The sequence below is a fragment of the Procambarus clarkii genome, chromosome 84 (assembly GCF_040958095.1).
Source record: "Procambarus clarkii isolate CNS0578487 chromosome 84, FALCON_Pclarkii_2.0, whole genome shotgun sequence".
Taxonomy (NCBI): Eukaryota; Metazoa; Arthropoda; class Malacostraca; order Decapoda; family Cambaridae; genus Procambarus; species Procambarus clarkii.
In genome coordinates this window covers 18495159-18522835 of record NC_091233.1, presented here as the reverse complement: position 1 = coordinate 18522835, position 27677 = coordinate 18495159, and the positions used below count along the sequence as shown (strand labels likewise).

The following is a 27677-nucleotide window of genomic DNA, read 5'->3' as shown; positions in this document are numbered from 1 at the left end:
AACTTGTAGAACAAATACACACACACACACTCAGACTCATTGGATCAAAGAACCAAAGCACAGCCCCCGAAAGCACAACTAAGTGAGAACACACACACACACACACACACACACACACACACACACACACACACACACACACACACACACACACACACACACACACACACACACACACAGTAGTAGTAGTAGACAAATGTAGTGCATTAGGCTGTGATGTGGTGGAGACTGACTCCATACACAGTTTCAAGTATAGATATGATAGAGCCCAGTAGGCTCAGGAACCTGTACACCAGTTGATTTGACAGTTGAGAGGCGGGACCAAAGAGCCAGAGCTCAGTCCCCACAAGCACACCTAGGTAAGTACACACACACACACACGCACACGCACACGCACACACACACACACACACACACACACACACACACACACACACACACACACGCACGCACGCCTGAAATTCCAGCTTTAGCACACATAAATAACAATAGGCCATTATATGCTTGAGAGAAGGTGAGACGGCTAGTTATTCATCGCATTCATTGTCTTTAAGAAGAAAAGATTTCATTTTTACTGAAGCTTTTATTTTTATTTGGAGACGAGAGTTTACAGAGGCCAGGAGGCCCTGGATGAGGGAAGTGAAGTGTGTCTGAAGGGATGTGAGAATGTTTTGAAAGGCAATGGAGCTCAGAGTTGAGAGCTGAGAATGATGGAAGAGACCGGGAGGCTAAGAGTTAGAGACCTGAGAGTGTTTGGAGAGACTAAGAGCCCAGCGTTAAGGAATGTGAGAATGTTTGGATAGACCAGGGGCCAGATTCACGAAGCAGTTACGCAAGTACTTACGAACGTGTACATCTTTCCTCAATCTTTGACGGGTTTGGTTACATTTATTAAACAGATTACAAGCATGAATCCTTTCCAATCAACTGTTCCTAGTGTTATAAACAGCCTCCTGGTGCTTTGGAGATCATTAACTGTTTAATCATTGTAAACAAAGCCGCCAAAGATTGAGAAAAGATGTACAGGTTCGTAAGTACTTGCGTAACTGCTTCGTGAATCTGGCCCCAGGAAGTCCTGGATGACTTGTTCTTATTCCTCTCCAAGACCCAAGTTCACATTGTCGAGAGGTTCCTCAAGGCAGTTGTGACCCAGAAACTATTCCCAGTTTCAAATAACCCAATACTCGTCTAAGCTGTAGTCGACCCCAAATACATATTTGACTCTTTTTCCCAGTTTCTGTAATACAAAAAACTATGCTTTCTCGAATATAAATGAATATAAATAGGCTATTTATGCAAACAATTATATGTTGACCAGACCACACACTAGAAGGTGAAGGGACGACGACGTTTCTGTCCGTCCTGGACCATTCTCAAGTCGGTCACTCAAGTCACAATCGACTTGAGAATGGTCCAGGACCCGGATTCACGAAGAAGTTATGCAAGTACTTACGAACGTGTACATCTTTCCTTAATCTTTGACGCCTTTGGTTACATTTATTATACAATTTACAAGCATGAAAACTTTCCAATCAGCTGTTGTAATTTTTATAAACAGCCTCCTGGTACTTCGGACGTTATTAACTGTTTAACAATTGTAAACAAAGCTGGCAAAGATTGAGAAAAGATGTACAGGTTCGTGAATCTGGCCCCAGAACGGACCGAAACGTCGTCGTCCCTTCACCAGCGAGTGGTCTGGGGCCAGATTCACGAAAGTACTTACGCAAGCACTAACGAACGTGTACATCTTTTCTCAATCTTTGGCGGCTTTGTTTACAATTATTAAACAGTTAATGAGCTCCGAAGCACCAGGAGGCTGTTTATAACAAGAACAACAGTTGAATGGCAAGTTTTCATGCTTGTAAACTGTTTAATAAATGTAACCAAAGCCGTCAAAGATTGAGGAAAGATGTACACGTTCGTAAGTACTTGCGTAAGTGCTTCGTGAATCTGGCCCCTGGTCACCACACATCAAGTTAGCGAGTGTGGTGACCTGGCCCCTATCACACCACACACACACACACCTCAGTGGCCGGACGAAGAGCGATTAATGACACTCCACACATTCTTGATGACCTCCGAAGATCAACTCAGTTCTCCATGAAATTGGAAATGCCACACCGCTTTAAATTCTTGGAAACTATTCCCCTGTTTCAAATTTAGCGAAATTTGGGGAAAAGGAACATTTTCTAGCGTATGAAACCAAGAGTAAAGGTACATTTCCATGTCTTAACTCTAGGGGTCCGTGTGTGTGTCTCTCTTATATTAGGAATGAGACTTTGGGACTTATGCCGACTTTGTGGTCTCACCGACAAACGCAAGATTAAAAATTCGAGACTATGTCAATCGTAAGGGAACAAAAAGGCTGTGTGTGTTTCGGCTGCAAAATTGGGACATTATTGAACGGATTTATAGAAACTTGGCATGACTTCCTATTTGATTCGAGGAACGTCGTCATTATAGAAAAGAATATATCTCTGTCAAAGGCTGGAGAGCCAGATGGTTAGGGCTAGATTCACCCAACCTTGCAGGGTGACTGGTGAGTGGAAAGGGACGGTCATAGTAAGGAAATAGCAGCTAGCCCCTATTTCCCACTTAAACATGGGGGTATGACATGACACCCTCTCATGCATAGTCAATGGAGGTGAAATGTTTTGGGGGGAGTTTTAAGGATAAGCCGAGTAGTCTCTGGTTCCCCATCTAGTATGCAATAACAGAACCCATTTTCAAGACCTAGGTACATAAATAACCTTGGTTGATACCTGCTTGATGGGGTTCTGGGAGTTCTTCTGCTCCCCAAGCCCGGTCCGAGGCCAGGCTTGACTTGTGAGAGTTTGGTCCACCAGGCTGTTGCTTGGAGCGGCCCGCAGGCCCACATACCCACCACAGCCCGGTTGGTCCGGCACTCCTTGAAGGAAACAATCTAGTTTCCTCTTGAAGATGTTTCCTTATCACATCCTTATTATACCTTATTTCAACCGATGAAATAAAAAACATTCTTTTCTCAACTTAAAATATGTATAATTATACTGGTTTTGGGAAGTTTGAATTAAGTTAGGATTGTCGTCCAGTTTGCCAGTAAAATGTGTTTGTGTGGGCAAAACTTTTTAAAAAGAGTTACGATTCTAAAATGAAAATTAACTCGTGTTCTTTTTGAGGAAAGTTCTTAAAAAGTTCAGTCACTTTTGAGAACTTTTTGAGAACTTTTTCCTCAAAAGTTTTTTTCGAAACAGCGATTAACGTAATCAGTTGTCTTTCTAGAAAGCGATAGGGATTGTTGACCATTCTCAAGTCGATCAATCGACTTGAAAATGGTCCAGGACGGACCGAAACGTCGTCGTCCCTTCACCTTCTAGTGTGATTGGTCAACATACTTCAACCACGTTATTGTGACTCCTTCCGTCAGCACCGATAAGGATAAATTGTTCGGAGGTGAGGGAGTTGGCTCATCCTGAAATCATTCCTGTCCTCAAAGCATTTGCTAAATGGTCGTAAATCCAAGAGCAAATGATTTATAAATCGACTTGAGAATGGTCCAGGACGGACCGAAACGTCGTCGTCCCTTCACCTTCTAGTTTGTGGTCTGGTCAAATTACTTTAGCCACGTTATTGCAAATGATTTATGGTTTGAAAAATAATTTCCACGCACTTCGCAACTGAAATTTTCAAACATTTTCAAGAACAATTCAATGCTTACAATATATTATCATATCCTAAGTCTTTAAATGCTTCTCTAATACAAAATAAAACACGTCAATACCATTAAAACCAAAACACCTCTTAATTATTTGTATTACTATACACAAGAAATTTAAGTATAAATTAATATACGAGAAAATGCGTATATTTTTCTCGTAATTATGTAAAATTTCTTTCGGTTTTGGGGTTACATATTGCGTTAAAATTTGCTAATACGTCATGTCACGGATCCAGATATACTTGCCACGTTAATATCTCCAAAATATGTAATCTTTAATGTGCACTGGACATCAAAATTCATATGAAATGGGAAACAATGTGATGTTGGCGATTTATCCATTTACCTCAAATTCACAGGAGATAATTAGGTTCTTGCTTTTTGTCAAAACTAAGTTCAAAATATTGTAACTCTGTTTGGCTCATTATTAGACACTGTAAAAGTGGGACAGTGCGAGTATGTGAGAGGGAGAGAAAGAGGGAGAGAGGTGGGGGAGAGAGAGAAGGGAGAGAAAGAGGGAGAGAAAGAGGGAGAGAAAGAGGGAGAGAGAGAGGGAGAGAGAGAGGGAGAGAGAGAGGGAGAGAGAGAGGGAGAGAGAGAGGGAGAGAGAGAGGGAGAGAGAGAGGGGGAGAGAGAGGGGGAGAGAGAGAGAGAGAGAGAGAGAGAGAGAGAGAGAGAGAGAGAGAGAGAGAGAGAGAGAGAGAGAGAGAGAGAGAGAGAGCTGCACCATATGAAACATTAATATAACACAAGAAGGGAGTCAGTGTTCACATCCACAAGATGTTACAACTTGGCTGCTCTTGGCAAGGCTGCATATTACCACTAAACACAAAATGTGATATTGCCCACACAGAACAATATTAAATTTTGTGTACTCAGCTAGTTGTGCTTCCGGGGGTTGAGCTCTGGCTCATTTGTTCCCCCACTCAACTGTCAATCAACTGGTGTACAGGTTCCTGAGCCTACTGGGCTCTATCATATTTATATTTGAAACTGTGTATGGAGTCAGCCTCCACCACACCACTGCCTAATGCATTCCATCTGTTAGCTACTCTGACACTGAAAAAGTTCTTTCTAACGTCCCTGTGGCTCATTTGGGTACTAAGTTTCCATCTGTGTCCCCTTGTTCGCGTCCCACCCGTGCGTGTGTGTGTGTAATTACCTAAGTGTAGTTACAGAATAAGAACTATGGTCGTGGTGTTCCGCCTTCCCAGTACTTTGTCGTATAACGCATCGAAACTATAAAACTGTGTGTGTGTGTGTGTGTACTCACCTAGTTGTGCTTGCGGGGGTTGAGCTCTGGCTCTTTGGTCCCGCCTCTCAACTGTCAATCAACAGGTGTACAGGTTCCTGAGCCTATTGGGCTCTATCATATCTATACTTGAAACTGTGTATGGAGTCAGCCTCCACCACATCACTTCCTAATGCATTCCATTTGTCAACCACTCTGACACTAAAAAAGTTCTTTCTAATATCTCTGTGGCTCATTTGGGCACTCAGTTTCCACCTGTGTCCCCTAGTGCGTGTGCCCCTTGTGTTAAACAGCCTGTCTTTATCAACCCTGTCAATTCCCTTGAGGATCTTGAATGTGGTGATCATGTCCCCCCTAATGTCATGTGTGTGTGTGTGTGTGTGTGTGTGTGTGTGTGTGTGAGGTGTTATGTGTGTGAAATTTTATTAGTTTTTCTGCGTTTCTTCTTCTCTGAGTGAGCACTATATAATAATATAACATAAGGTAGACATAAATACCTGGGAAAGGAGCATCAGACTAGGGATGGCAGATTATAGATCGCGAAAAATAAATCTAAAAACCACACTTGCATATCTCTAGGCCTAGAAATAGCACATATAATCCTATATATTAGGCTTAGGATAGCTAGAAGAGGTTAAGTTAGGTCTTATATTTATGTAGGCGATGAGTCACAATAACGTGGCTGAAGTATGTTGACCAGACCACACACTAGAAATTGAAGGGACGACGACGTTTCGGTCCGTCCTGGACCATTCTCAAGTCGATTCTCAAGTCAAGTCGATCGACTTGAGAATGGTCCAGGACGGACCGAAACGTCGTCGTCCCTTCAATTTCTAGTGTGTGGTCTGGTCAACGTCTTATATTTATGTACAGTTAATAAAATTACAGGTTTGTGTAAATTTACTTATACAAAAGTATACTTCTGGTAGTCCATCTCTATATATATGTACTTTCCACTAAACTGTTACAATAGGTACTTTCATGTTAGGAGGATTGTCTGGGAGGGATATATGAAATTTATATATGGGTGTATATTATTCATAAATTTCACCAAGTCAACCTCGTATGTTGTTTAAGCATGCAGACGAGGAGTCACAATAACGTGGCTGAAATATGTTGACCAACCCACACACTAGAAAGTGAAGGGACGACGACGTTTCGGTCCGTCCTGGACCATTCTCAAGTCGATTGTGATTTAAAGCATTTTCAATTAAATTCAGCAATATAGGTGTGATGACTCCAAGCGAATATATCATGGGAGGATATTATGTTATGGCGATTTACGATTAACACGCATATTAACATATTATAACCCATTTGTAAATAATAATGTGTAATAAAAATGTATATTAATTTAATAATCAATATTTATCTTATTATTATTTATATGCTTCTAAAAATCTCATCTTGCTAAACTGTTGTTAAAAAACAGGCTTACAACAAGCTTATTGAAACCGAAATATTCCATAGTTGCTAACTAGGAAATATATTTTTTATCCTAACTAGCAATCAGTATAAAAGTAAATCTCAATTTACAAAGAGATGCCGGCTAAATCCCTGTATTTTGAACTAAATGATAATATTTATGCCCCATGAACAGGTTTAATAAGCGGAAGATTACATGGCTCCCATTACGTATATACAGTGTGGATCGTATGTCCGTTCTCATAGGGAATATATATATATATATATATATATATATATATATATATATATATATATATATATATATATATATATATATATATATATATATATATATAATCTCGAACTATCTACTTCTTTTGTAAGGTCTGATGGTGTAGTGGGTTAAAGCATACTAGTTATGCCTGCTACTGGAAGGTAGTTGTGCTTTCTGGGTTCGAGTCCCACTGGTGGGTGTTGTCCAAAGATTGTTAATCTTCACTTGTGGTTTATGCAAGTATAGGCTTATATATATATATATATACGTTCACTTATATTATTATTTTAATGTTTTTTTCTCTGATAATGGGACTTTTGGTACACCCTGTATAGGTAGAGATGCAGACCTCTTGGGGGTTCATATCCCCTGTCATGCGTGATTTAATAGGCAGTGACCTTTGGAAGGTCAGCCAGTCAGCACTCTCTCCTGCCCTTTGTAGGTAATGGGTTATTTAAGGTCAAGCAAGTACCTGTATCCCAACTGCTAACTACACTTTAATATGACTCCCAGTAAACACTCCTTCGGTCGTCTGATCATATAGTTTTTCGCACTCAGGATGTACTCATCTAGTTGTGCTTGCGGGGGTTGAGCTCTGGCACTTTGGTCCCGCTTCTCAACCGTCAATCAACTGGTGTACAGGTTCCTGAGCCTATTGGGCTCTTAACATATCTACACTTGAAACTGTGTATGGAGTCAGCCTCCACCACATCACTGCCTAATGTATTCCATTTGTCAACCACTCTGACACTAAAAAAGTTCTTTCTAATATCTCTGTGGCTCATTTGGGCACTAATGTTGGGGGGGGGGGGGGTACAATTACAATTATTACTTAACCTATACCTATAATGGGTATAGGTTAACCTATACCTATAATAGGTTAAGTAATAATTGTGATTACGAAGCAATAAGATGCTTATCTTAACATACTAAGAAGGTTAGGTAAGGTCGGTGTTTTCTATGAAGCTTTTCAAGGTAAACTAGTATATTTAGTATGTCACATAGGCACGTATTTAATAAGTCAATATTGACTATACGAAAGTGCGAGAACGGGTTGGGTAGCGAGTCGGACGCTGTGATAATGACAGGAACGAGGGACTAATAAAATTACGTAGTTATGAGGGTAGGCGGAGAGAGAGGTCATTTGGACTGGTCTTGACGGCTGCTGACCCGCAAGTTATTAATATGAAAAACGAAATTAAAGGGAAATGAGAATGATGGTGGAGGGTGAGGGGGTGGAGGATGCTGGAGGGAGAGGGAGATTGGAAGATGAAAAAGTGAAGGGGGTAAGATGCTGACCATCTTGAGGTTATCTTGAGATGATTTCGGGGCTATAGTGTCCCCGCGGTCCGGTCTTCGACCAGGCCTCCACCTTCAGGAAGCAGCCCGTGACAGCTGACTAACACCCAGGTACCTATTTTACTGCTAGGTAAGAGGGGCATGGGGTGAAAGAAACTCTGCCCATTGTTTCTCGCCGGCGCCTGGGAACGAACCCAGGACCACAGGATCACAAGTCCAGCGTGCTGTCCGCCCGGCCGACCATAGGTGGAAGATGGCAACAGTCAGGGGTGGACGCAACATTTGGAAGATGAAGAGGGGCGAATTTCCTATCGGTAATACATAATTTATCCCAAATCAAAGAAGCAATAAAAAATATACCTCCCCCTTCAAAAAAAAATCCATAAATTTTGGAGATTTAGATATAAAAATGAGAACATTTGCAAGATACTTGAGAACGCGTCATTGGCTGAGTAAGCAAGACTAGAGAGATCTGAACCCAGAGAGGTTGTGGTGGTGGTGGGGGAGGGGGGGGGGGTTAGAGAGAGAGGGAATTGAGGGGGTAGAGAGAACACAAACCCTTGTCTCCACCCCTAGCACGAGCCCCACCACTTGTCGTGGTGTTCCGACAAGCCGTATTTACACCACAAGTCTTGGTGTGGTGCTGGGCTTACGGCCAATCACCCTTGGAAGGGTGCATTAGGATAGCGGCACTGGTTCTCAACACCGTTCAAGGTGGTGGTATCACTACACCCTATTGTTTGTACACAGAGAAGCGGGATATGAATCTGTCGGTGTATGTTACTCCTGAGTCTTGGATCTTACGTTAAAACACACCACCACGTTATTTTGTGGCTGTGTTCAAGTACGTTTTCCATCACAAGTACTTCATCTACTCCCAGTACACCACGTCAGCACTTCCTACACCTTAAGACTTTCATCTACTCCCAGTACATCACGGCAGAGCACTTCCTACACCTTAAGACTTTCATCTACTCCCAGTACATCACGGCAGAGCACTTCCTACACCTTAAGACTTTCATCTACTCCCAGTACATCACGGCAGAGCACTTCCTACACCTTAAGACTTTCATCTACTCCCAGTTCATCACGTCAGAGCACTTCCTACACCTTAAGACTTTCATCTACTCCCAGTACATCACGGCAGAGCACTTCCTACACCTTAAGACCTTCATCTACTCCCAGTACACCACGCCAGCACTTCTTCAGTCACGAGCCCTTCCTTCATAACTTGTAACTGGCAGCCGCCTCCAGAAGTTTTCTGGGAAAACGGAGGAAAACATATTTTCATGAAATTCACTCAAGTTTGTTTAAAGAAGAAAATGCGAAAACCCATTTTTCAACAGCTAGGTGTTACAGCTTCTTTGTAAACTTATCTCGGTCAATTTTACGATTATATATATATATATATATATATATATATATATTTGGTAACTTTATTGTATACGATTACATGGTTACAAAATATGACCTAACAGATACACCAAAATCAACCATTACAAGTAAAATTAAAAACACACGAATGAAAAATTAAAAAACGGAGGAAATATTAAAATTATACATTGAGTCATATACATGTATATGTTATACCAATATGCTAGAACCACACTACTAGGCCAAGTAAGAAAGGACTGAATTGGCCTAAAGCAAGATATATTAGGATGGATTTTTGTTCTTTATAATCTCAGCATATATTCTACCCTGTGATATAGGCTCATCAGCCTAAGCCTACCTTAGACTAGCAGGGAATATTGTTGAATTTATGTTACAAACTACCGTTAGAGGATACATTATTTAGAGGTGTTAGGCAACAAGAATGCCGGATCGTGGTTAATCTGTAATTAAGTTCCTGATTGACAGGTGTCGCCCCCAGACGAGCTGTCTATAGTTCACTTAAAGAAGTGCATCATTACCTAGTCATTAGTCATTACCTAGTACAGTCATTTGTCAGTCATTACCTAATGCAGCATTACAATGCTTCAGTACCTAGTAATGATTTCGGGTCTTGAAGGGAGTTTATTTAAATTTTCTCCCAAGACTATCAGATTCATTATAATGTATACTAGGCCCTTAAACTTAGGTTTTCTCATCCAATGTTTACTGTGAAGAAGAGTGGTACTGTTGATTGATGCTAAGCCGACTTGGGATCACTCTTAGATGAACCAACATGTTCTAAAATTATTAATACATGATAAGCAGCCCATGGTGACCAAAGGCTTATCGTCCACCACCTAAACGACCTATGGTGACCAAAGGCCTTTCGTCCACCACCTAAACGACCCATGGTGACCAAAGGCCTTTCGTCCACCACCTAAACAACCTATGGTGACCAAAGGCCTTTCGTCCACCACCTAAACGACCCATGGTGACCAAAGGCCTTTCGTCCACGACCTACTAAACGACCCAGGGTGACTAAGGACATCCCAGCTACAAAATGCTCATGTAATATCCCTCGCCTCGTAACGAACGAGCGGGTGTAAAAGTTGTGGCCGCAAGTGAGGGTGGTAGTCGAGGAGTGAGCGAGGGCCAGCAGAGTGCTATATGGCCAATTCATTAAGGGTAGGATGGTTGATGCGGCTGTAAAGAGGGAAGAGGTGATAAATCTTGTTAAGGCGGCGAGGCGCACGGGAGTTAACGAAGGGAAAACACACCCTTCTCGTTACCTCTTTCATGGCGGATGGTTACAGCGACATCCGGGTCACGTACCGCAGCCCCAGCCCTGCTTCAGGTGCCGCAGCCCCAGCCCTGCTTCAGGTGCCGCAGCCACAGCCCTGCTTCAGGTGCCGCAGCCACAGCCCTGCTTCAGGTGCCGCAGCCACAGACCTGCTTCAGGTGCCGCAGCCCCAGCCCTGCTTCAGGTGCCGCAGCCACAGCCCTGCTTCAGGTGCCGCAGCCCCAGCCCTGCTTCAGGTGCCGCAGCCCCAGCCCTGCTTCAGGTGCCGCAGCCACAGCCCTTCTTCAGGTGCCGCAGCCACAGCCCTTCTTCAGGTGCCGCAGCCACAGCCCTTCTTCAGGTGCCGCAGCCACAGCCCTGCTTCAGGTGCCGCAGCCACAGCCCTGCTTCAGGTGCCGCAGCCACAGCCCTTCTTCAGGTGCCGCAGCCCCAGCCCTTCTTCAGGTGCCACAGCCCCAGCCCTGCTTCAGGTACCACGACCACACCCAACCTTCACATACCACGACCACACCCAACCTTCAGGTACCACGACCACACCCAACCTTCACCTACCACGACCACACCCCACCTTCACCTACCACGACCACACCCCACCTTCACCTACCACGACCACACCCCACCTTCACCTACCACGACCACACCCCACCTTCACCTACCACGACCACACCCCACCTTCACCTACCACGACCACACCCCACCTTCACCTACCACGACCACACCCCACAAGCAGTGGAAGAAAACTTTGCCTATAAAACCTTCTTACTGGAGAACCAAGAGGACTAGTGAGGTCTTGGCGGTTCCGACTGCCTGAACCAGGGAGGTGTGGTCTAACGACCCTCTCAGCTCAGTCGAGGAAGGTCAAGTGGCTGTTAAGGGTGGGGTAATGACCTCTGCATAGGTGGTGAGCGTCTGAAGGAGATGACATGGAAGGAACTCATAAAGGTTTGCAGATAACCTAACCAGTATCCTATATATCCGAGTGAGTCCGCCGGATAAAGCGGACACACATTTAACAAAGTGAATCCTTCCTATAAGATATTGTTTGGGATAAAATGTCCAGCATCTAAAATGTCCAGTCCAAGGGAGCCGGTCGGCCGAGCGGACAGCACGCTGGACGTGTGATCCTGTGATCCCGGGTTCGATCCCGGGCGCCGGCGAGAAACAATGGGCAGAGTTTCTTTCACCCTATGCCCCTGTTACCTAGCAGTAAAATAGGTACCTGGGTGTTAGTCAGCTGTCATGGGTTGCTTCCTGGGGGTGGAGGCCTGGTCAACGACCGGGCCGCGGGGACACTAAAAGCCCCGGAATCATCTCAAGATAACCTCAAGATAACCGTCTTGTACTAATTTGAGCATTGGGAACACCTTTTGCAGATGAACCTCTTATGTGACACCTTAGCGACACTATTGATGAGCGAGGGATTGATGACGAGACACGTTGATGATCACGGGAATCAGGGGTCATTACACCTGTCTTAACGGAACACAGGTGTTCCTGGTGGCTTCATCAAAATCAAGTGAGAGCCGTAACACCTGTTCTACGACTGTTCAGCCGTCACTCAATGTCATCATGATGATTGTGGCATATCTCCCGTTGTATATCACGACAGATGTTTAACCAGGTGTGTCACCCATCGCGGTGACAGGAAGACATGTCATATGTCCAAGGAATACAAACAGGTGTTACACATGAGATTGTTTGATTGTGAAACTAGATTGTTTCCTCCAAGGAGTGCCGGACCAACCGGGCTGTGGTGGGTATGTGGGCCTGCAGGCCGCTCCAAGCAACAGCCTGGTGGACCAAACTCTCACAAGTCAAGCCTGGCCTCGGGCCGGGCTTGGGGAGTAGAAGAACTCCCAGAACCCCATCAACCAGGTATATGTGGGCCTGCGGGCCGCTCCAAGCAACAGCCTGGTGGACCAAACTCTCACAAGTCAAGCCTGGCCTCGGGCCGGGCTTGGGGAGTAGAACAACTCCCAGAACCCCATCAACCAGGTATCAACCAGGTATGAAAACATATCTACAGAGCCAATTCATCAAGCGAGCTTCAGGAACCCTTTTGCGATTTATAGAGCAACTCTATGACAAAGCGCTAAGCTTACCGAGAGAATGTATCCCCATTAAAGAATGGAACACTTGTAATAGGTCAGAACAGTAGGGATAAGCTGGAAAGAGAGAGACAGAGATAGACAAATAGGTACGGATAGACAGAGATACAGATATATAGGGGGGTAGAAATAGCATAAGCTACTCTATCCCTTTGAGATGTATTTCTTGCTTATCTCAATAAACATATTTGAACTTGAACAGATATACAGAAAGACATATCGACAGAGGCAGTTCAAATACAACTTAGTAAAATGATTGTAGGCAGGAACCGGTTGAGAGACTGAGAGAAAATTAAGAGAACAGAGCACAAACAACATTTGACAACCGGTACAGCTGGCCAAGCCGGACCGCTGGCCAAGCCGGACCGCTGGCCAAGCCGGACCGCTGGCCAAGCTATAGAACTCTTCCTCGCCCCCCTAATGCATCTTTTAACAATTCTTGAGAGATACACGACTGTCAAGAGCCGTCCGGAGCTGTGTGTGTTTGCGGTGTAGCACAGCAACTGTTATGAAGATAGGAAGCTGAAGTGGTCAATTGATTTTGAAAGACGTGTTTGACATGATAGCAAAGCAAGGACGCCAGTCAAGGCTGTGGCTGAATGTATTATGTATACAGCTGGAGAGATGGAGATGTATCATGTAAACAAACGGATACATTGATGTGTCTTAGTTGATGCAACAGGAGACATTGCAACATGCAATGATAGGTTGGAAGAGAAGTAGAGAATGATTTGAAAATGTGTTTTCTATCCAACAGCATCTGCAATTCAACACTTGCCTCAACTTTAATTAACTCAGTTTCCCTTCTCTTCACAGCTTTCCTGTTGCATTCATACTTAACCACCTTCCTTCACTATCGTCCGACTTCCTTCAATCGCGTTCACCTTCCTTCACCGAGCAGTGAACACCACCTTGAACTTTCACAAGACTTTAGGATAACATTTCATCGATTTATACACTAAACACCAATTTATCAGCTTCTCTTTTCCAGTCAAATTTTCTCGCGGCTTAAAAATTCTCTCTGGGAATTAACGGAGCATTTTGGACGCGAGAAAAAGAGTTCCGAGGCTTAGTACCTGGCTTAGATTAAACTCTCCAAGCCAGGTGTTTTACTCGCCTCGTACGTGCAGGTGTTGAAGAAGCTGGTACCTGCAGATGTTTTAGCTGGTGGCAGGGAGACTGGCAGATAATTTACTCTCGCTTCTAGTTCTATAATTAAGTCTATCTCAGTTCCATTATGGTATCAATCATTCCCTTTCGCTCTCCCTCTCTCTCTGTCTTCTCGTCGTCTATTTTGCATTTCTCTGTCTCTGTCTCTCTCTGTCTCTCTCTCTCTGTCTCTCTCTCTCTGTCTCTGTCTGTCTGTCTCTGTCTCTCTCTCTCTCTCTCTCTCTCTCAGCTGAAGTTTGGGACAAAAGATATATGGCAAGAAATGACGGGAGACAATTTAAGTTTCTTCGTAAATAAGAGACGATGGAGAACCAGCTAATGAGTAAATGAATGAAGAAGGGGAAGAGAATCAGGGGAATGCGCCAAGCCATTACGACTATATAGCACTGGGAAGGGGTCAGGATAAGGATTTGGGATGGGACGATTGGAAAGGAATGGTACCCAACCACTTGGACGGTCAGGGGTTGAACGCTGACCTGCATGACGCGAAACTGTCGCTCTACCGTCCAGCCCAAGTGGTTGGAGGAATAGAGAAGACTACGAAAAGAAATAATACAGACAAGAAAGTATATAAGCAGGATTTTTAAGAGTTCTTACAGATATCAAGAGTGAAATATACAAGGCTAAAAGAAACGTCTGAGGCTGAATTTTAAGTCAGAGGGAACTTAAAATTCTCCAAATTTATCGGTGAGATTAAGAAGGCAGACTGCGGGAGGAGAACGGTGGAAGAGGAAGATAAAATAAGACAATGGCAACACATTTTCTTAAAATAGTGACATTTTGGAAAGAAAATGTGCATACCAGAATGGGAAGGAAGTTCGTGTTTACATGCGAAGGAAAACGAGAAAGAAGAATGATAGGAGAGGAAATAAATAATTATATAAACAGAAAGGGAATTCTTCCGGATGAAACTTAAGCTGCGGCTCTTGGGCCCCGCCTCTCAACACTTAAAAAAATGGATTTAAGAGGACGTAAAAATTAATTTCCTTTTCATCTCGATTTTTAAATATAATTTTCTAATATAGTTTATACGCTAGGAGCCAAAAGTTGCACAATCAGAAGTTTAAAATTATTTTAACTCCCAAGTACGTCAACATTAAGAAATTATTTGTGCCTAACCGCAATATAATCTTGGTTTTATTGAGAATTTTGAGTTATAAATATTCCCTAAAAAAAATATTCATCACTGCTCCCCATTTTTACAAATATTTTATATGCTGCATTTCCAGGCCTATTTTACTGCTAATGGGTGTGCAAGGGAGCCTGAGGCCTGGCCAGTCACTATCTCCTCATCACTCCTCATCTCTCCTCTCATCACACCTGCTCATCACACATCAACCCGTTCTCGCACTTGCTTATAGTCAATATTTTGCTTATGAATAAGTGCATATGTGACATACTAATTTATTGTGAATATTTGAGTTTACCTTGAAAAGCTGAATAGAAAACCACAACCTAACCTAACCTTCTTAGTATGTTAAGAATTTACAATTAGTACTGAACCTGTACCTATATTGATATTACAGTTTTATAAAAATAATAAAACAAAACTAAAATATTTTAACAAATTGTAAAGTAACTCAGGATATTGTCAAATTTTGTATAAAATCTGTATTGTTTAATATAACTGAGAGGAAAAGTTAGTGCCTGGAAAAAAAATAAATCTTGGAATATGTCACATATTTACTTATTTATAAGCGAATTATTGACTATAAGCAACAAGTCATATATATGCTGTCTTGTGTGAGAGCGGGTTGCACACATCGAACTCATTTCCGTGTTGTGTTCAGGCGTGGAATCTCGGAGAGTCTACAGTCGGGCCTCATCCTGTTTTCTGCGGCAGGTGTGACCTTCTGGGAGATTGAAGGAAACCGAGCATTTGACTTACTTTTTCTAAATAGCACATATGCTTTAATATTCGTTCTTCGTTTCACACTGGCATGAGTCAAAAGGTTATCTACACACCAGCTCACGCGGGAATACCTCCATGCTGACTAATGCTAGCAAGGCACTACACCAACGCCAGCATACCTTACCTTGCGAGGATTTCGGAGCTCAACGTCCCCGCGGCCCGGTCCTCGACCAGGCCTCCATCCCCCCAGGAAGCAGCCCGTGACAGCTGACTAACACCTAGGTACCTATTTTACTGCTAGGTAACAGGGGCATAGGCTGAGAGAAACTCTGCCCATTGTTTCTTGCCGGCGCCTGGGATCGAACCCAGGATCACAAGTCCAGCGTGCTGTCCGCTCGGCCGAGGTGTTCACTTTCCAGATATGTAAAGTTGCATGTGCAACACTTAATATGGCGGCAGAAGAAGCGTCTGCAACATAGAGAATACATGAAGTCTGAGGCCATAACTTATCGAATTTTAGAAACATCTCTGGATGCTGAGATGATGCTGGTCAGCGTTCATCTGGGCTGTATCGCTGCCTTCAGCTCCTTCATATATTACACTAAATATCTTTTCCTGACAGTTCCTGCAGTAGAAATTGGTTCAGCAGGAAGCAAATGGTATTTCATTTTGACTATTCAAGGAATTTTAATGTTCTCACAGTTAAAAATTTCTGTTGTAATGTTTATTATATTATTATTATTACACACACACACACACACACACACACACACACACACACACACACACACACACACACACACACACACACACACACACACACACACCAGGAACAAAAGACGGCCACACAGAGTACCGCTACCCCACACAAAGGCCACACACGAGTGAGCCATAAACAAGTCCAACTCGGGCTACACAAAAGTCCTCTTTCTCACTCACACACGCAACAATAAACATTTGTCAACGTTTGACAAACATTTCCTTCTTTATTCGCCAATATAAAAACACTTTTATCCAAACGAGAAACAAATTAATCCCAGAATAGTTATTGTAATGTGAAGAGTAAGATATATATCTCTGATTAGCGTTAAGGACCAACCCGTTCTCGCACTTTCTTACAGTCAATATTGACTTGTTAAATACGTGCATATGTGACATACTAAACGTACTAGTTTGCCTTGAAAAGCTTCATAGAAAACACCGACCTTACCTAACCTTCTTAGTATGTTAAGATAAACTTCTTATTGCTTCGAAATTACAATTATTACTTCACCTATTATAGGTATAGGTTAAGTAATAATTGTAATTATTACTTAACCATTACGTAATTACAATTATTACTTAACCTATTATAGGTATAGATTGAGTAATAATTGTAATTACGAAGCAATAAGATGCTTATCTTAACATACTAAGAAGGTTAGATAAGGTCGGTGTTTTCTATGAAGCTTTTCAAGGTAAACTAGTATGTTTAGTATGTCACATATGCACGTATTTAATAAGTCAATATTGACTATACAAAAGTGCGAGAACGGGTTGTAAGGACACACAGAAATCACAATAACGTGAAATATCAAATGAACAAATCCACAATGGGCTTTGATAAGGGTTCGAACCTATTCGCTGGATTTATCAAGTCGCACTCTAGTCAAGGACATAAATTAATACGCATGTTTAATACTGAGTACCAGGTATAACTAACACTCAACTCAAGCACTCACTTGAGTTACTCTTGTCTTGTCAAGGCTCACTTGAGTTACTCTTGTCTTGTCAAGGCTCTCTTGAGTTACTCTTGTCTTGTCAAGGCTCTCTTGAGTTACTCTTGTCTTGTCAAGGCTCTCTTGAGTTACTCTTGTCTTGTCAAGGCTCTCTTGAGTTACTCTTGTCTTGTCAAGGCTCTCTTGAGTTACTCTTGTCTTGTCAAGGCTCTCTTGAGTTACTCTTGTCTTGTCAAGGCTCTCTTGAGTTACTCTTGTCTTGTCAAGGCTCACTTGAGTTACTCTTGTCTTGTCAAGGCTCACTTGAGTTACTCTTGTCTTGTCAAGCACTCACTTGAGTTACTCTTGTCTTGTCAAGGCTCACTTGAGTTACTCTTGTCTTGTCAAGCACTCACTTGAGTTACTCTTGTCTTGTCAAGGCTCTCTTTAGTTACTCTTTTAATTTGGGCATTTTTCTTCTTGTTTTTTTTAAGAGTTTAACAGGATTACTGAACAAATTAGAAACAATGTTTTACTTTCATCTGGATGATGTATTTTTTTTTTAAGCTGAGAATGTTGAACTTGCGTGGCCTTGGCGCAAAGTTTGGTTCAAGTTTTGAGGGAATAAGTTAGATTGTACCGAGGCAGGACCAGACACAGCTCTCATATCGTCCATAAAAAGACGTTTAACACTTAGTCGATCAAAGACAGAATATAGATTTAAAAGGAAACTATCATTAAAAACAGCTTTGACACGACCACCAAGAAAAAAATGTAAAAACTAACTATTAACTCTTCATAACACGAATCACAGACTTACAAGAAACTGTAAGAATAGTCTAAGAAGTGCCGTTAAAAATTTTAGTCAACTAAATACCTCATTATAAAAATTGAAGCTGGAAAGAGGATTCCAGGCACATGGTACAAAATAAAACTGGAAATAACTTAAGTTTGAGGCAAGGAGTTGGGTGTTGACATCACACACACACACCTGCATTTGCAAGGTTGGAGAAAATTTAATATTTTGCAAAAACTTGAACAAGGGCTCATTATGAGCTTTGCATACCACGTATGTCAGAGCCGTACGACAAAATGCATCATCAGCATGAAGTCCAAATTTTGTCATAAAAGCTAAATATAACTTTACAAAATGTAAATGAGTATTTTCTGAATAGTTCCAGAGCTCAGACGTATTAGTTACAAGTATAGATTTGTAGAAGAAAATAATAATTATCTTAGATTCTAAGATGTGAGAAATTTTCTCCAAGGCAATTATCAGGGCAGATAGTTATTGAAACTATCTGCCCTGATAATCTATTGATAATCTATGCCCTAAACTATCTATTGAGAAACAAACTCAAACATCGCATGCACGACAAGGTAAATTTAGCTGTGTGAGCACACACACACACACACACACACACACACACACACACACACACACACACACACACACACACCCACACACAAGACTGGAGTGAAGCAATAAGAGACTCCTCAATATACAGACCATCAGCGTCGTCTATAACCCCATCTTAAGAGCTTCCTCAACTCGTATATACCAGAATATCCGTCCTCTCGGACCCGCTCTGCTGATACAGTTAAATTATTCTCCAGGTAAACTGTTCCAGATGCGGTTATTTACAGTCACAACTCTCCTTACTGTGAGCAGATACGCTATCCGGCTCCTCTGATCCCGTTCACTGATCCCAGTATCAGTGTTGTGTCTGTTGGTCTCGCTGTACAGACTACAGCCGGCCAGTTAACTGTGAAAATTCAGTTAACTAACGCTCTCTTCATTATAACTCGTTCTAGGTCAATATGATTATCACAATCCACAACTCCTATCGCTAATGACCAGGGGCCAGATTCACGAAAGCACTTAAGCAAGTACTTAGAAACGTGTACATCTTTCCTCAATCTTTGACGACTTTGGTTACATTTATTAAACAGTTTACAAGCATGAAAACTTACCAATTAACTGTTGGTATTGTTATAAACAGCCTCCTGGTGCTTCGGAGCTCATTAACTGTTTGATAATTGTAAACAAAGCCGCCAAAGATTGAGAAAAGATGTACAGGTTCGTAAGTGTTTGCGTAACTGCTTTCGTGAATCTGGCCCCATATCACTATGACCGTAGTGGTCATTACAATCCATAACTATAAGTTAAAGCAGTTTATCTCAAAACCACAAAAGCTGACAGGAATGGTGGACATTGTACCCCCCAATACCCCCATAACAATCTAGCAAAACTAATGAGCATTGCAATCAACAGCCAAACTAGGAGGAGGATGAAGATAGTAATTAGCCAAAACTTGCAACTACAGCAGCCAGGGAGGACAGGAGCTAAACACAACCCATCAACTGTTGCCAAGAAGACAATTTTGAAATTGAAATAAGTTTATTGAGGTAAAATACACACAAAGGGATGAGGTAGCTCAAGCTATTCTCACCCCGTTCAGTACATCGTGTTAATACATACATACACACACATCACAAGCAAAATTTTGGAATCACTTGGTGTGTGAGTAGTGATAGTGTGTGTGTGTGTGTGCGTGCAGTCGTGGTTGGTGCAGTCGTGGTGGGTGCAGTCGTGGTTGGTGCAGTCGTGGTTGGTGCAGTCGTGGTGGGTGCAGTCGTGGTTGGTGTTGAGTGACTGTGGTGTTTGGGGAATGACAAGATTGCACCGTAGGGAGGGAGCGAGCCGGTCGGCCGAGCAGACAGCACGCTGGACTTGTGATCCTGTGGTCCTGGGTTCGATCCCAGGCGCCGGCGAGAAACAATGGGCAGAGTTTCTTTCACCCTTTGCCCCTGTTACCTAGCAGTAAAATAGGTACTTGGGTGTTAGTCAGCTGTCACGGGCTACTTCCTGGGGGTGGAGGCCTGGTCGAGGACCGGGCCGCGGGGACACTAAAGCCCCGAAATCATCTCAAGATAACCTCAAGATAGGTGTTGCTGGTGTGATACCGAGGGCGGGTGTTGATAACGATATTGCTGATAATGGTATTGATAAATGGTATTATCGATGGTTGATAGTGGTAAAGTATTGCCTGACTGGTGTTATGTGCGTTGGAAAGCGCTGTTTTTTGGTGATTGTGACGAGTGAATTTAGGAGTTACATGGATTGCAAATAATGTTTCACATGCTGAAAACGCGCATAGATGTTAATGAAGAAAGGATAAGTAACACAGTCGAATGTTGGCGAAACTGAACGCAGCTCTTGCTGTTAAAGATATTATGTCGGGCTTTCACATGTTTATCATGGTAACTACGGGTGTTGCGGGTGTTGTAGTGTAATGAAGCTGTTTGAGGCGCTGGGTGTCGCGCAAGACCCAAGGGACGGGGAGAGGAACGGGAGAGAGTAGTAATTTTCCAATAATCTATATGCTAATTCGAGATATGTGTCGGCGCTGCAGTTTACAATTTTATTCTGCTCGGCCGAGGCAGCGAAATGAGCCCGTCATATCTACGTAATTAGTCCCCCCTCCCCCGTCGCCGCGTGAGACGGTATTACCCGTCGGTCCTGGGCATCTGTCTGTGGAGAAGACGGGTGTTGTTTCTGTCCAAGATTTCCCTTTCTGTCTGAGTACGAGAGGAGTAAACTTTTTCGTACACTGTATGTATTTAACTTCAACTGTTTCGTACACTGTATTTAACTTCAACCGTTTCGTACACTGAATGTATATAATTTCAACAGTTTCGTACACTGCGTGTATTTAACTTCAACCGTTTCGTACACTGCGTGTATTTAACTTTTACCGTTTCGTACACCGTGTATATAACTTCACCCGTTTCGTACACTGCGTGTATATAACTTCAACCGTTTCGTACACTGCGTGTATATAACTTCAACCGTTTCGTACACTGTGTGTATTTAACTTCAGCCGCCATGTTACAACCTTCTCACTGATGCTCAATGGTTGAAAAAGCACCAATTAATCATCGTTAACGTCTAGGAAAATGTCTGCCGGAAATTTTTATGTGAATGACCAAAAAAAAATAGTGTAATAACTCGGTGTATAACACAGTAATTGAGTATTCGTTGATTAAAAATGGTTTTATGTAGAGACACAATTACAGCTCTTTTTCTCATTCATATCACTGCTTCTCTGTGATTTTTTGTTAAATTTTCCACTCCCATTTCATTCCCTTCTCTTAAACGCGTTTGGTCATTTCTGCATATTTCAAATAGACATTTGCAATTCTCCAACATTTTTCGATTTGTAGTGATGAGCGTATCTACTCCATGAACAAAACGTAAATTATGTTGTATGCATTCTAACGAGGCAAGCAAAGTCAATCATTTTCATATTTATTCTATCATTGAGGTACATCAATCGGACTTTAAACTATTAATGTATGTAATGATACACAGAGAACGGCCTTTGTCAACTTTAAACCTACTGCATAATCAAATGTTATTGGGCAGAGAGTTACTACTTTGAACTCGCCTACTTACGCTTGCGGGGGTTGAGTTTCGGCTCTTTGGTCCCGCCTCTCAACTGTCAGTCTACTGGTGTACAGGTTCCTGAGTTGATTGAGCTCTATCATATTTATATTTGAAACTGTGTACGGAGTCAGCCTCCTCCACATCACTTACTAATACATTCCATTAGTTAACTACTCTGACACAGTCGAGTATATAGTGTGTGATATTTGTAGACCCAAAACTGTCAGTGAATTGTTGAGATAGACAGTTGACATTTACCATAAGCACAGTTAACAAACTCAGCCAAATATTAGATCAATCTCGCCATTCTTCCCTCGTCAGTTGCCAGAATGGATCATTTTTTAATTTAAGGAACGAAAATCTGATATTAATATCTTGATTCTCATTTGCAATTCATAACAAACGAAGACTATCAAGATGGATTGCAATGGCAATATTTCACAAAAGATTTTTGTGACTGCCATAATAGAGCTTGAGTGAAAGAACAGATAAACAGACACTCGCCAGAAAATATTGACTAATGAAGAGTCAATATTTTCAATATTTTGCTTTATTATATGTTTAAAGGTTACAAGTTATACAGTGGTGAAAACAATTGTTAAAAGCAGGCGATGAGTCACAATAACGTGGCTAAAGTATATTGACCAGACCACACACTAGAAGGTGAAGGGACGACGATGTTTCGGTCCGTCCTGGACCATTCTCAAGTCGATTGTGCCATTGACCGTAAGTCGATTAAATAATCGACTTGAGAATGGTCTAGGACGGACCGAAACGTCGTCGTCCCTTCACCTTCTAGTGTGTGGTCTGGTCAACAGTTGTTAAAAGTTGTGGACTTTCAGTAGTAACTTCTCTGACATTTCCTTCTATTCAGCATCAACTTGGTTAAGCATATATATAAAACTTTTACCAACCGTATTCGAAATTTTTTTGAAATATTTCCCAAAAATTTATAACACTCGATCAAAAGAAAATTTTAAATATCTGTAATACAATGTTAAATTTTTTTATGAAATTTGAAGACTAGCAATACTAATTTCTGTATTTTTTTATTTTTTTGTTGTATTATTTTCTACCACAACCGTAGCCAGACATTTACGATGCTAATCCAGCATATATACATTTTCTTCTGTCCTCCATGGACAGGGTGAGAGATCTGTTAAACATATAGTTCAGTGATTTATTGAACAATCTGTGGTTGATTGTAGTGCTTTTGAAATGCTATTTTAACATACCTAATCTAACTAATCTAACCTAGTTAAAATTTGAAATGCTAATCTAACCAAATCTAGCACTGATACACATCGTTACCCATAACCTGGATACTCTCAGTGATGTTATACAGTGTAAACTGTTGTAATAATGTAGAGTGTACATTATCTTGGGTGCATTTACAAAATCAACTGAGAGATCCCAGTTATCCCAGGGATTAATTACTGATTTTTTTAACATTGTCGTGTACACACAGATGATGACAGATAACGGTGTATTCCCTGTCAGTTATTCTAATGACTTTACGCATATATTTATTTATTCTCCTTTATTTATTCTCCTTTATTTATTTATTCTCCTTTATTTATTCTCCTTTATTTATTTATTCTCCTTTATTTATTATTATATTTTTTCATCGAAACAATCTCGTTGTATTTGCTATGTTAATATCTCTACTATCCTCTAATATCTTAATATCTAATATCTAATATCTAATTAATATCTAATATCTTAATCCTCTAATACTCTAATATCCTACGCCAAGGTAAAATATAATCTTGCAAAAATGATTCATATGGCAGCATTTTAGCGACGGGAAAGCATTCAGCTTGCAAAATCAATCAGTGATATTGAAAATTCCAAATCGGATATTTCAGTCGTATTGAATTCCAAGGTGAAATGTAAAGTCGCCAGAAGCCAAGATTAATACAACAATTGCACAAGGTTGAGCAGTTGTGTTACACAACACACAACTATCCCTTTGTGAGTCTTAGCCTTTCCCTCAGCTCCTTGAGATGCACCGTTCTTTTGTACATCCTTACTACCTATTCTCGCTCCTTCTCTATCCTTTTCCTTATCGTTATTTATTTAAGGATCTAAATTTCCTTCAATATATTTCCTTTAAAGTTATCAAAGTCCACATATATGAGAATAATAATAATAATAATAATAATAATAATAATAAGAACAATACACGCAAATCATAATAGCGTGATGTATCAAATGACCTCAGTTTGTCTCAATTGTAAACCTCAATTTGAGGTTTACTGTCGTTTCCGCTCAAAGAGTTAATAATTATTAATATTAGCCATATTTATGTGTATATTACCAGCTAATTTACATTCTATTAAGTTGTAATGATCTGGGGCTCAGATCATTAGTTCTCCCTTCTCCCCTCCTTTCCCTCTCCTTCTCCCCTCCTTTCCTTCTCCGTCTCCCCCCCTTCCTTCTCCCCTCCCCTTGGCCGTCATTCGTCTCCTCCTCTTCCCCCCCCCCCCCCCCCCCCCCCCTGTCGCCCATTTGTCAGGGTCAAGAGGTTGACCTGAGGGTGGTCTTGGATACTTAAACGGTAACTCAAATTGTTCAGCTTTATCAACAGTAGCGTTGTACAATCTGAAAATAACGTCTGAACTTAACATAAGAACTTTTATAACTAACTTTTCTAGATAAGCAAGTTCCTTTTTAAATCCAATTTCGAGTACTAATGCATTATACAATAGGTGTTAGATTCCTACTAAAAATGTCTTTCCTACTTTTCATTATCTTTAACAATTTCCAGATTAAGGTAACATAAAAATACAATATTACTTTTCGACGTTCAGAATCCTTCACCTGTTAGTAATGCAATATACTAGCCACTTTTATCCGAATTTGAAAAGCTATTCTGGTATTCCTGAAGCAAACATGAATCCTTGAAGCTATTGTATTATCCATGCCGTATACATCAGAAAATATATTTGTTCTTTACTCATGTAACTAAAATGTATGTATATTGAAGACAAAAGTTCTTAGACCGGAGCTCGGGTGCGCTTCCCAAGTGTCTGGTTCCCATCAGTATCTTGGCAATGGAAGAGTGTTTGAAGACTGGCTAAGGGAGGGTCTTGTGTCAGTCGACTAAAGCGGAGATGGTGTGGCTAGCGACGGTGTGGCTAGCGACGGTGTGGCTAGCGACGGTGTGGCTAGCGACTGTGTGGCTAGCGACTGTGAAGCTACCAGAGTGGTAGCTGGAGGAAGCTTCAACACCGGATTAAGACGGTGAGGCTGGTCTAATGGGGACGTCTGAGGCCTTAGAGAATAATGGAAGACTACGAAGGTGGAAAATCTCCCCCGATTAACCGGGGAGTTAGAAAGGAGAAAATAATTAAATGAGAGGTGGTGGTGGCTGATGTACGAGGAAATGTGGAACGGTAGTGTCTTGGGTGGGTGTGGGTGGGTGTCTTGGGTGGGTGTGGGCGTGTGGAGGGTGGGCGTGAGAGGGTGTGTTGAGTGGGCTAATATATCGTGTAGAGAGAGTATGCATGTGAGCATGGGAGATGTATGGTGCGCGGAGAAGAGTCATGAAGAAGTAGGTTAGGACAGCCGCATGAGGGAGTGGGTGGAGACAGCCGCATGCGGGTGTGGGTAGAAGGGACCCGCATGAAGGCATCAGCTGCTCAAGAACTTCATTATAACTCCGTCTCAACTTGGTCCAGCTCATGATAATTAATTAAGATAAACCAAACCGGTTTACCAGAGTCAAATATCAAGTAAACTTTATGACAGTGACGAACCTGGCAATCTGGAGCTGTCCCGTCATGGCCCCCTTCCTCTGTATTACTTGGCTGGGGTGTATGTTGTATAAATAAGTGGACTTATACTGTATTACAAGAGAGGAAGTAAGTTGTATTACTGTGGGGGGAGAGAATCTTGTATTACTCGTAAGGGACGTATGTTGCATTACATCGCAGCTGTATATTTATCACTATTGGGAGGAGAAATGTTGTATTAATGGTTATAAAGTATGCTGCATTATACAGGGAAGAAAACCTATTTCATACATAAACGAATGGTGAAATTGTTGAATTCGCGTATCGTTTCCCACTGTTTCTGTCTACTATGGATTCCAGTAGAATATCATAGATTGACAGGTGTCTATATGAGCAATTGACAAATCACCTGAATAATGTACTCACCTAATTGTGCTTGCGGGGGGGGTGAGCTCTGGCTCTTTGGTCCCGTCCTCTCAACTGTCTGGACCGGCTGGATGTGAAAGGCAGCAAACAATTGTTTTACCCTGTCGTAGCTCAGTCGATTAAGGCAGTGTCTGGGATGCTCCCGGACGCAGGTTCGAATCCTCGTCACGGCCCTTGTGGATTTGTTCAAATACTTGTCGTTTGCCCAGTTACACCAGAGGGAAAAGCACTCGTGACAGAAGTCATAGAGGAGACGTAGAATACCCCAACAGAGAGGAGGAAGCCCTCGGTGACCGCACGAGAGGAAAATGCCAGGATAAAATACAGAAGAGGAGGAATCCAACAGATGTTAAACGGGAGGAGGAAGCCTGCAGATGTTACATGAGAAAACGAAGGCACTGTTAGTTATACTAAAGGATGAAGTTAAAGAAATTTGTTATGGTGTATTCAGCAGATATCACAACCCAGTAACGTAAACAAAGTCAATATATGTCATATAACCTGAGAAAGCTGCTATATGGCCTATATAAACAGGAAGTCATGGGGCACCAAATGAAAGGTAGAAACCAGATGTCAAATAGAAGCCAAAATGAAGTCACTATTAGAGTGTTAAACAGCTCTCAAATGAAGTTCCTTTGACAAAGATGCCTTAAAGTGAAAACATTGACCCGAATCAGTATTCACTGAAGAACATTAAAATTACGTATAACTAATGGTGAAACTCTTGATGTTAGCGAAAGTTCTGTAATATAATGGTGTTGGGAGTAGGTGTCAGTGCTAGAATTCGTTGGTAGAGAATTACAGGTGGCCAACGTCAGTGGCCAACACCGGTGGAGCAGGAAGCAACTCTAAAGTATGCATCATTGTTTGAGAATGTTTGAGCGACCTCCAAGGGAGCCAAAGGTGCCGGGAGCGAGATAGAAACGCGATGGAGAATGTTGTTTCCATTAGAGGAGCCATCACCTTGAGCAGGTGAGCTAAATCACTGTTTTTGAAGATTGGTTTAACACCTCAGTGATGCTAAGTATTAAGTCTCTTACTTTTACCCCTGTAACTTGCTGTTTCAGTACTCACTTTCATACTTCCCATCCTCACTATCTTACTTTACACCCCCCCACGCCTCACTTTACACCCTCCACGCCTCACTTTACACCCTCCACGCCTCACTTTACACCCTCCACGCCTCACTTTACACCCTCCACACCTCACTTTACACCCTCCACGCCTCACTTTACACCCTCCACGCCTCACTTTACACCCTCCACGCCTCACTTTACACCCTCCACGCCTCACTTTGCACCCTCCACGCCTCACTTTACACCCTCCACGCCTCACTTTACACCCTCCACACCTCACTTTACACCCCCCTACACCTCACATCCCACACCCTTCACGGTCTCTCATTCAGCTCCTCTTAGCTCTTCCACATCCTTCACTAAATACCTTCCCGTGGCCAGCATCAAGAGTCTCTCACACAGCGCCACCACCGCGTCTCTCTTAAAGCCATAACCATAAGCGCACTACAAGTTTTAGCGCAGTTATTAACCATTAGTGGAGACAACATGAGCCCCAAACTAGCGCTCGTCCTCTCGTAAAGGTCGAAAAATCATTCCGGATGAAAATTTCTCTTGTAA

At 42.1% G+C, this 27677-nt stretch overlaps 1 protein-coding gene across 1 annotated transcript; it reads left to right on the top strand.

Moving 5' to 3' along the window:
• Positions 1-10599: 10599 nt before the first annotated feature.
• On the top strand, positions 10600-27552 carry LOC138358599 (DNA-directed RNA polymerase II subunit RPB1-like). Its single transcript, XM_069316667.1, has 3 exons — positions 10600-11073; positions 24870-24976; positions 27111-27552. The coding sequence occupies exons 1-3, from the start codon at positions 10600-10602 to the stop codon at positions 27550-27552; spliced, it is 1023 nt and encodes a 340-aa protein (XP_069172768.1).
• Positions 27553-27677: the final 125 nt, after the last annotated feature.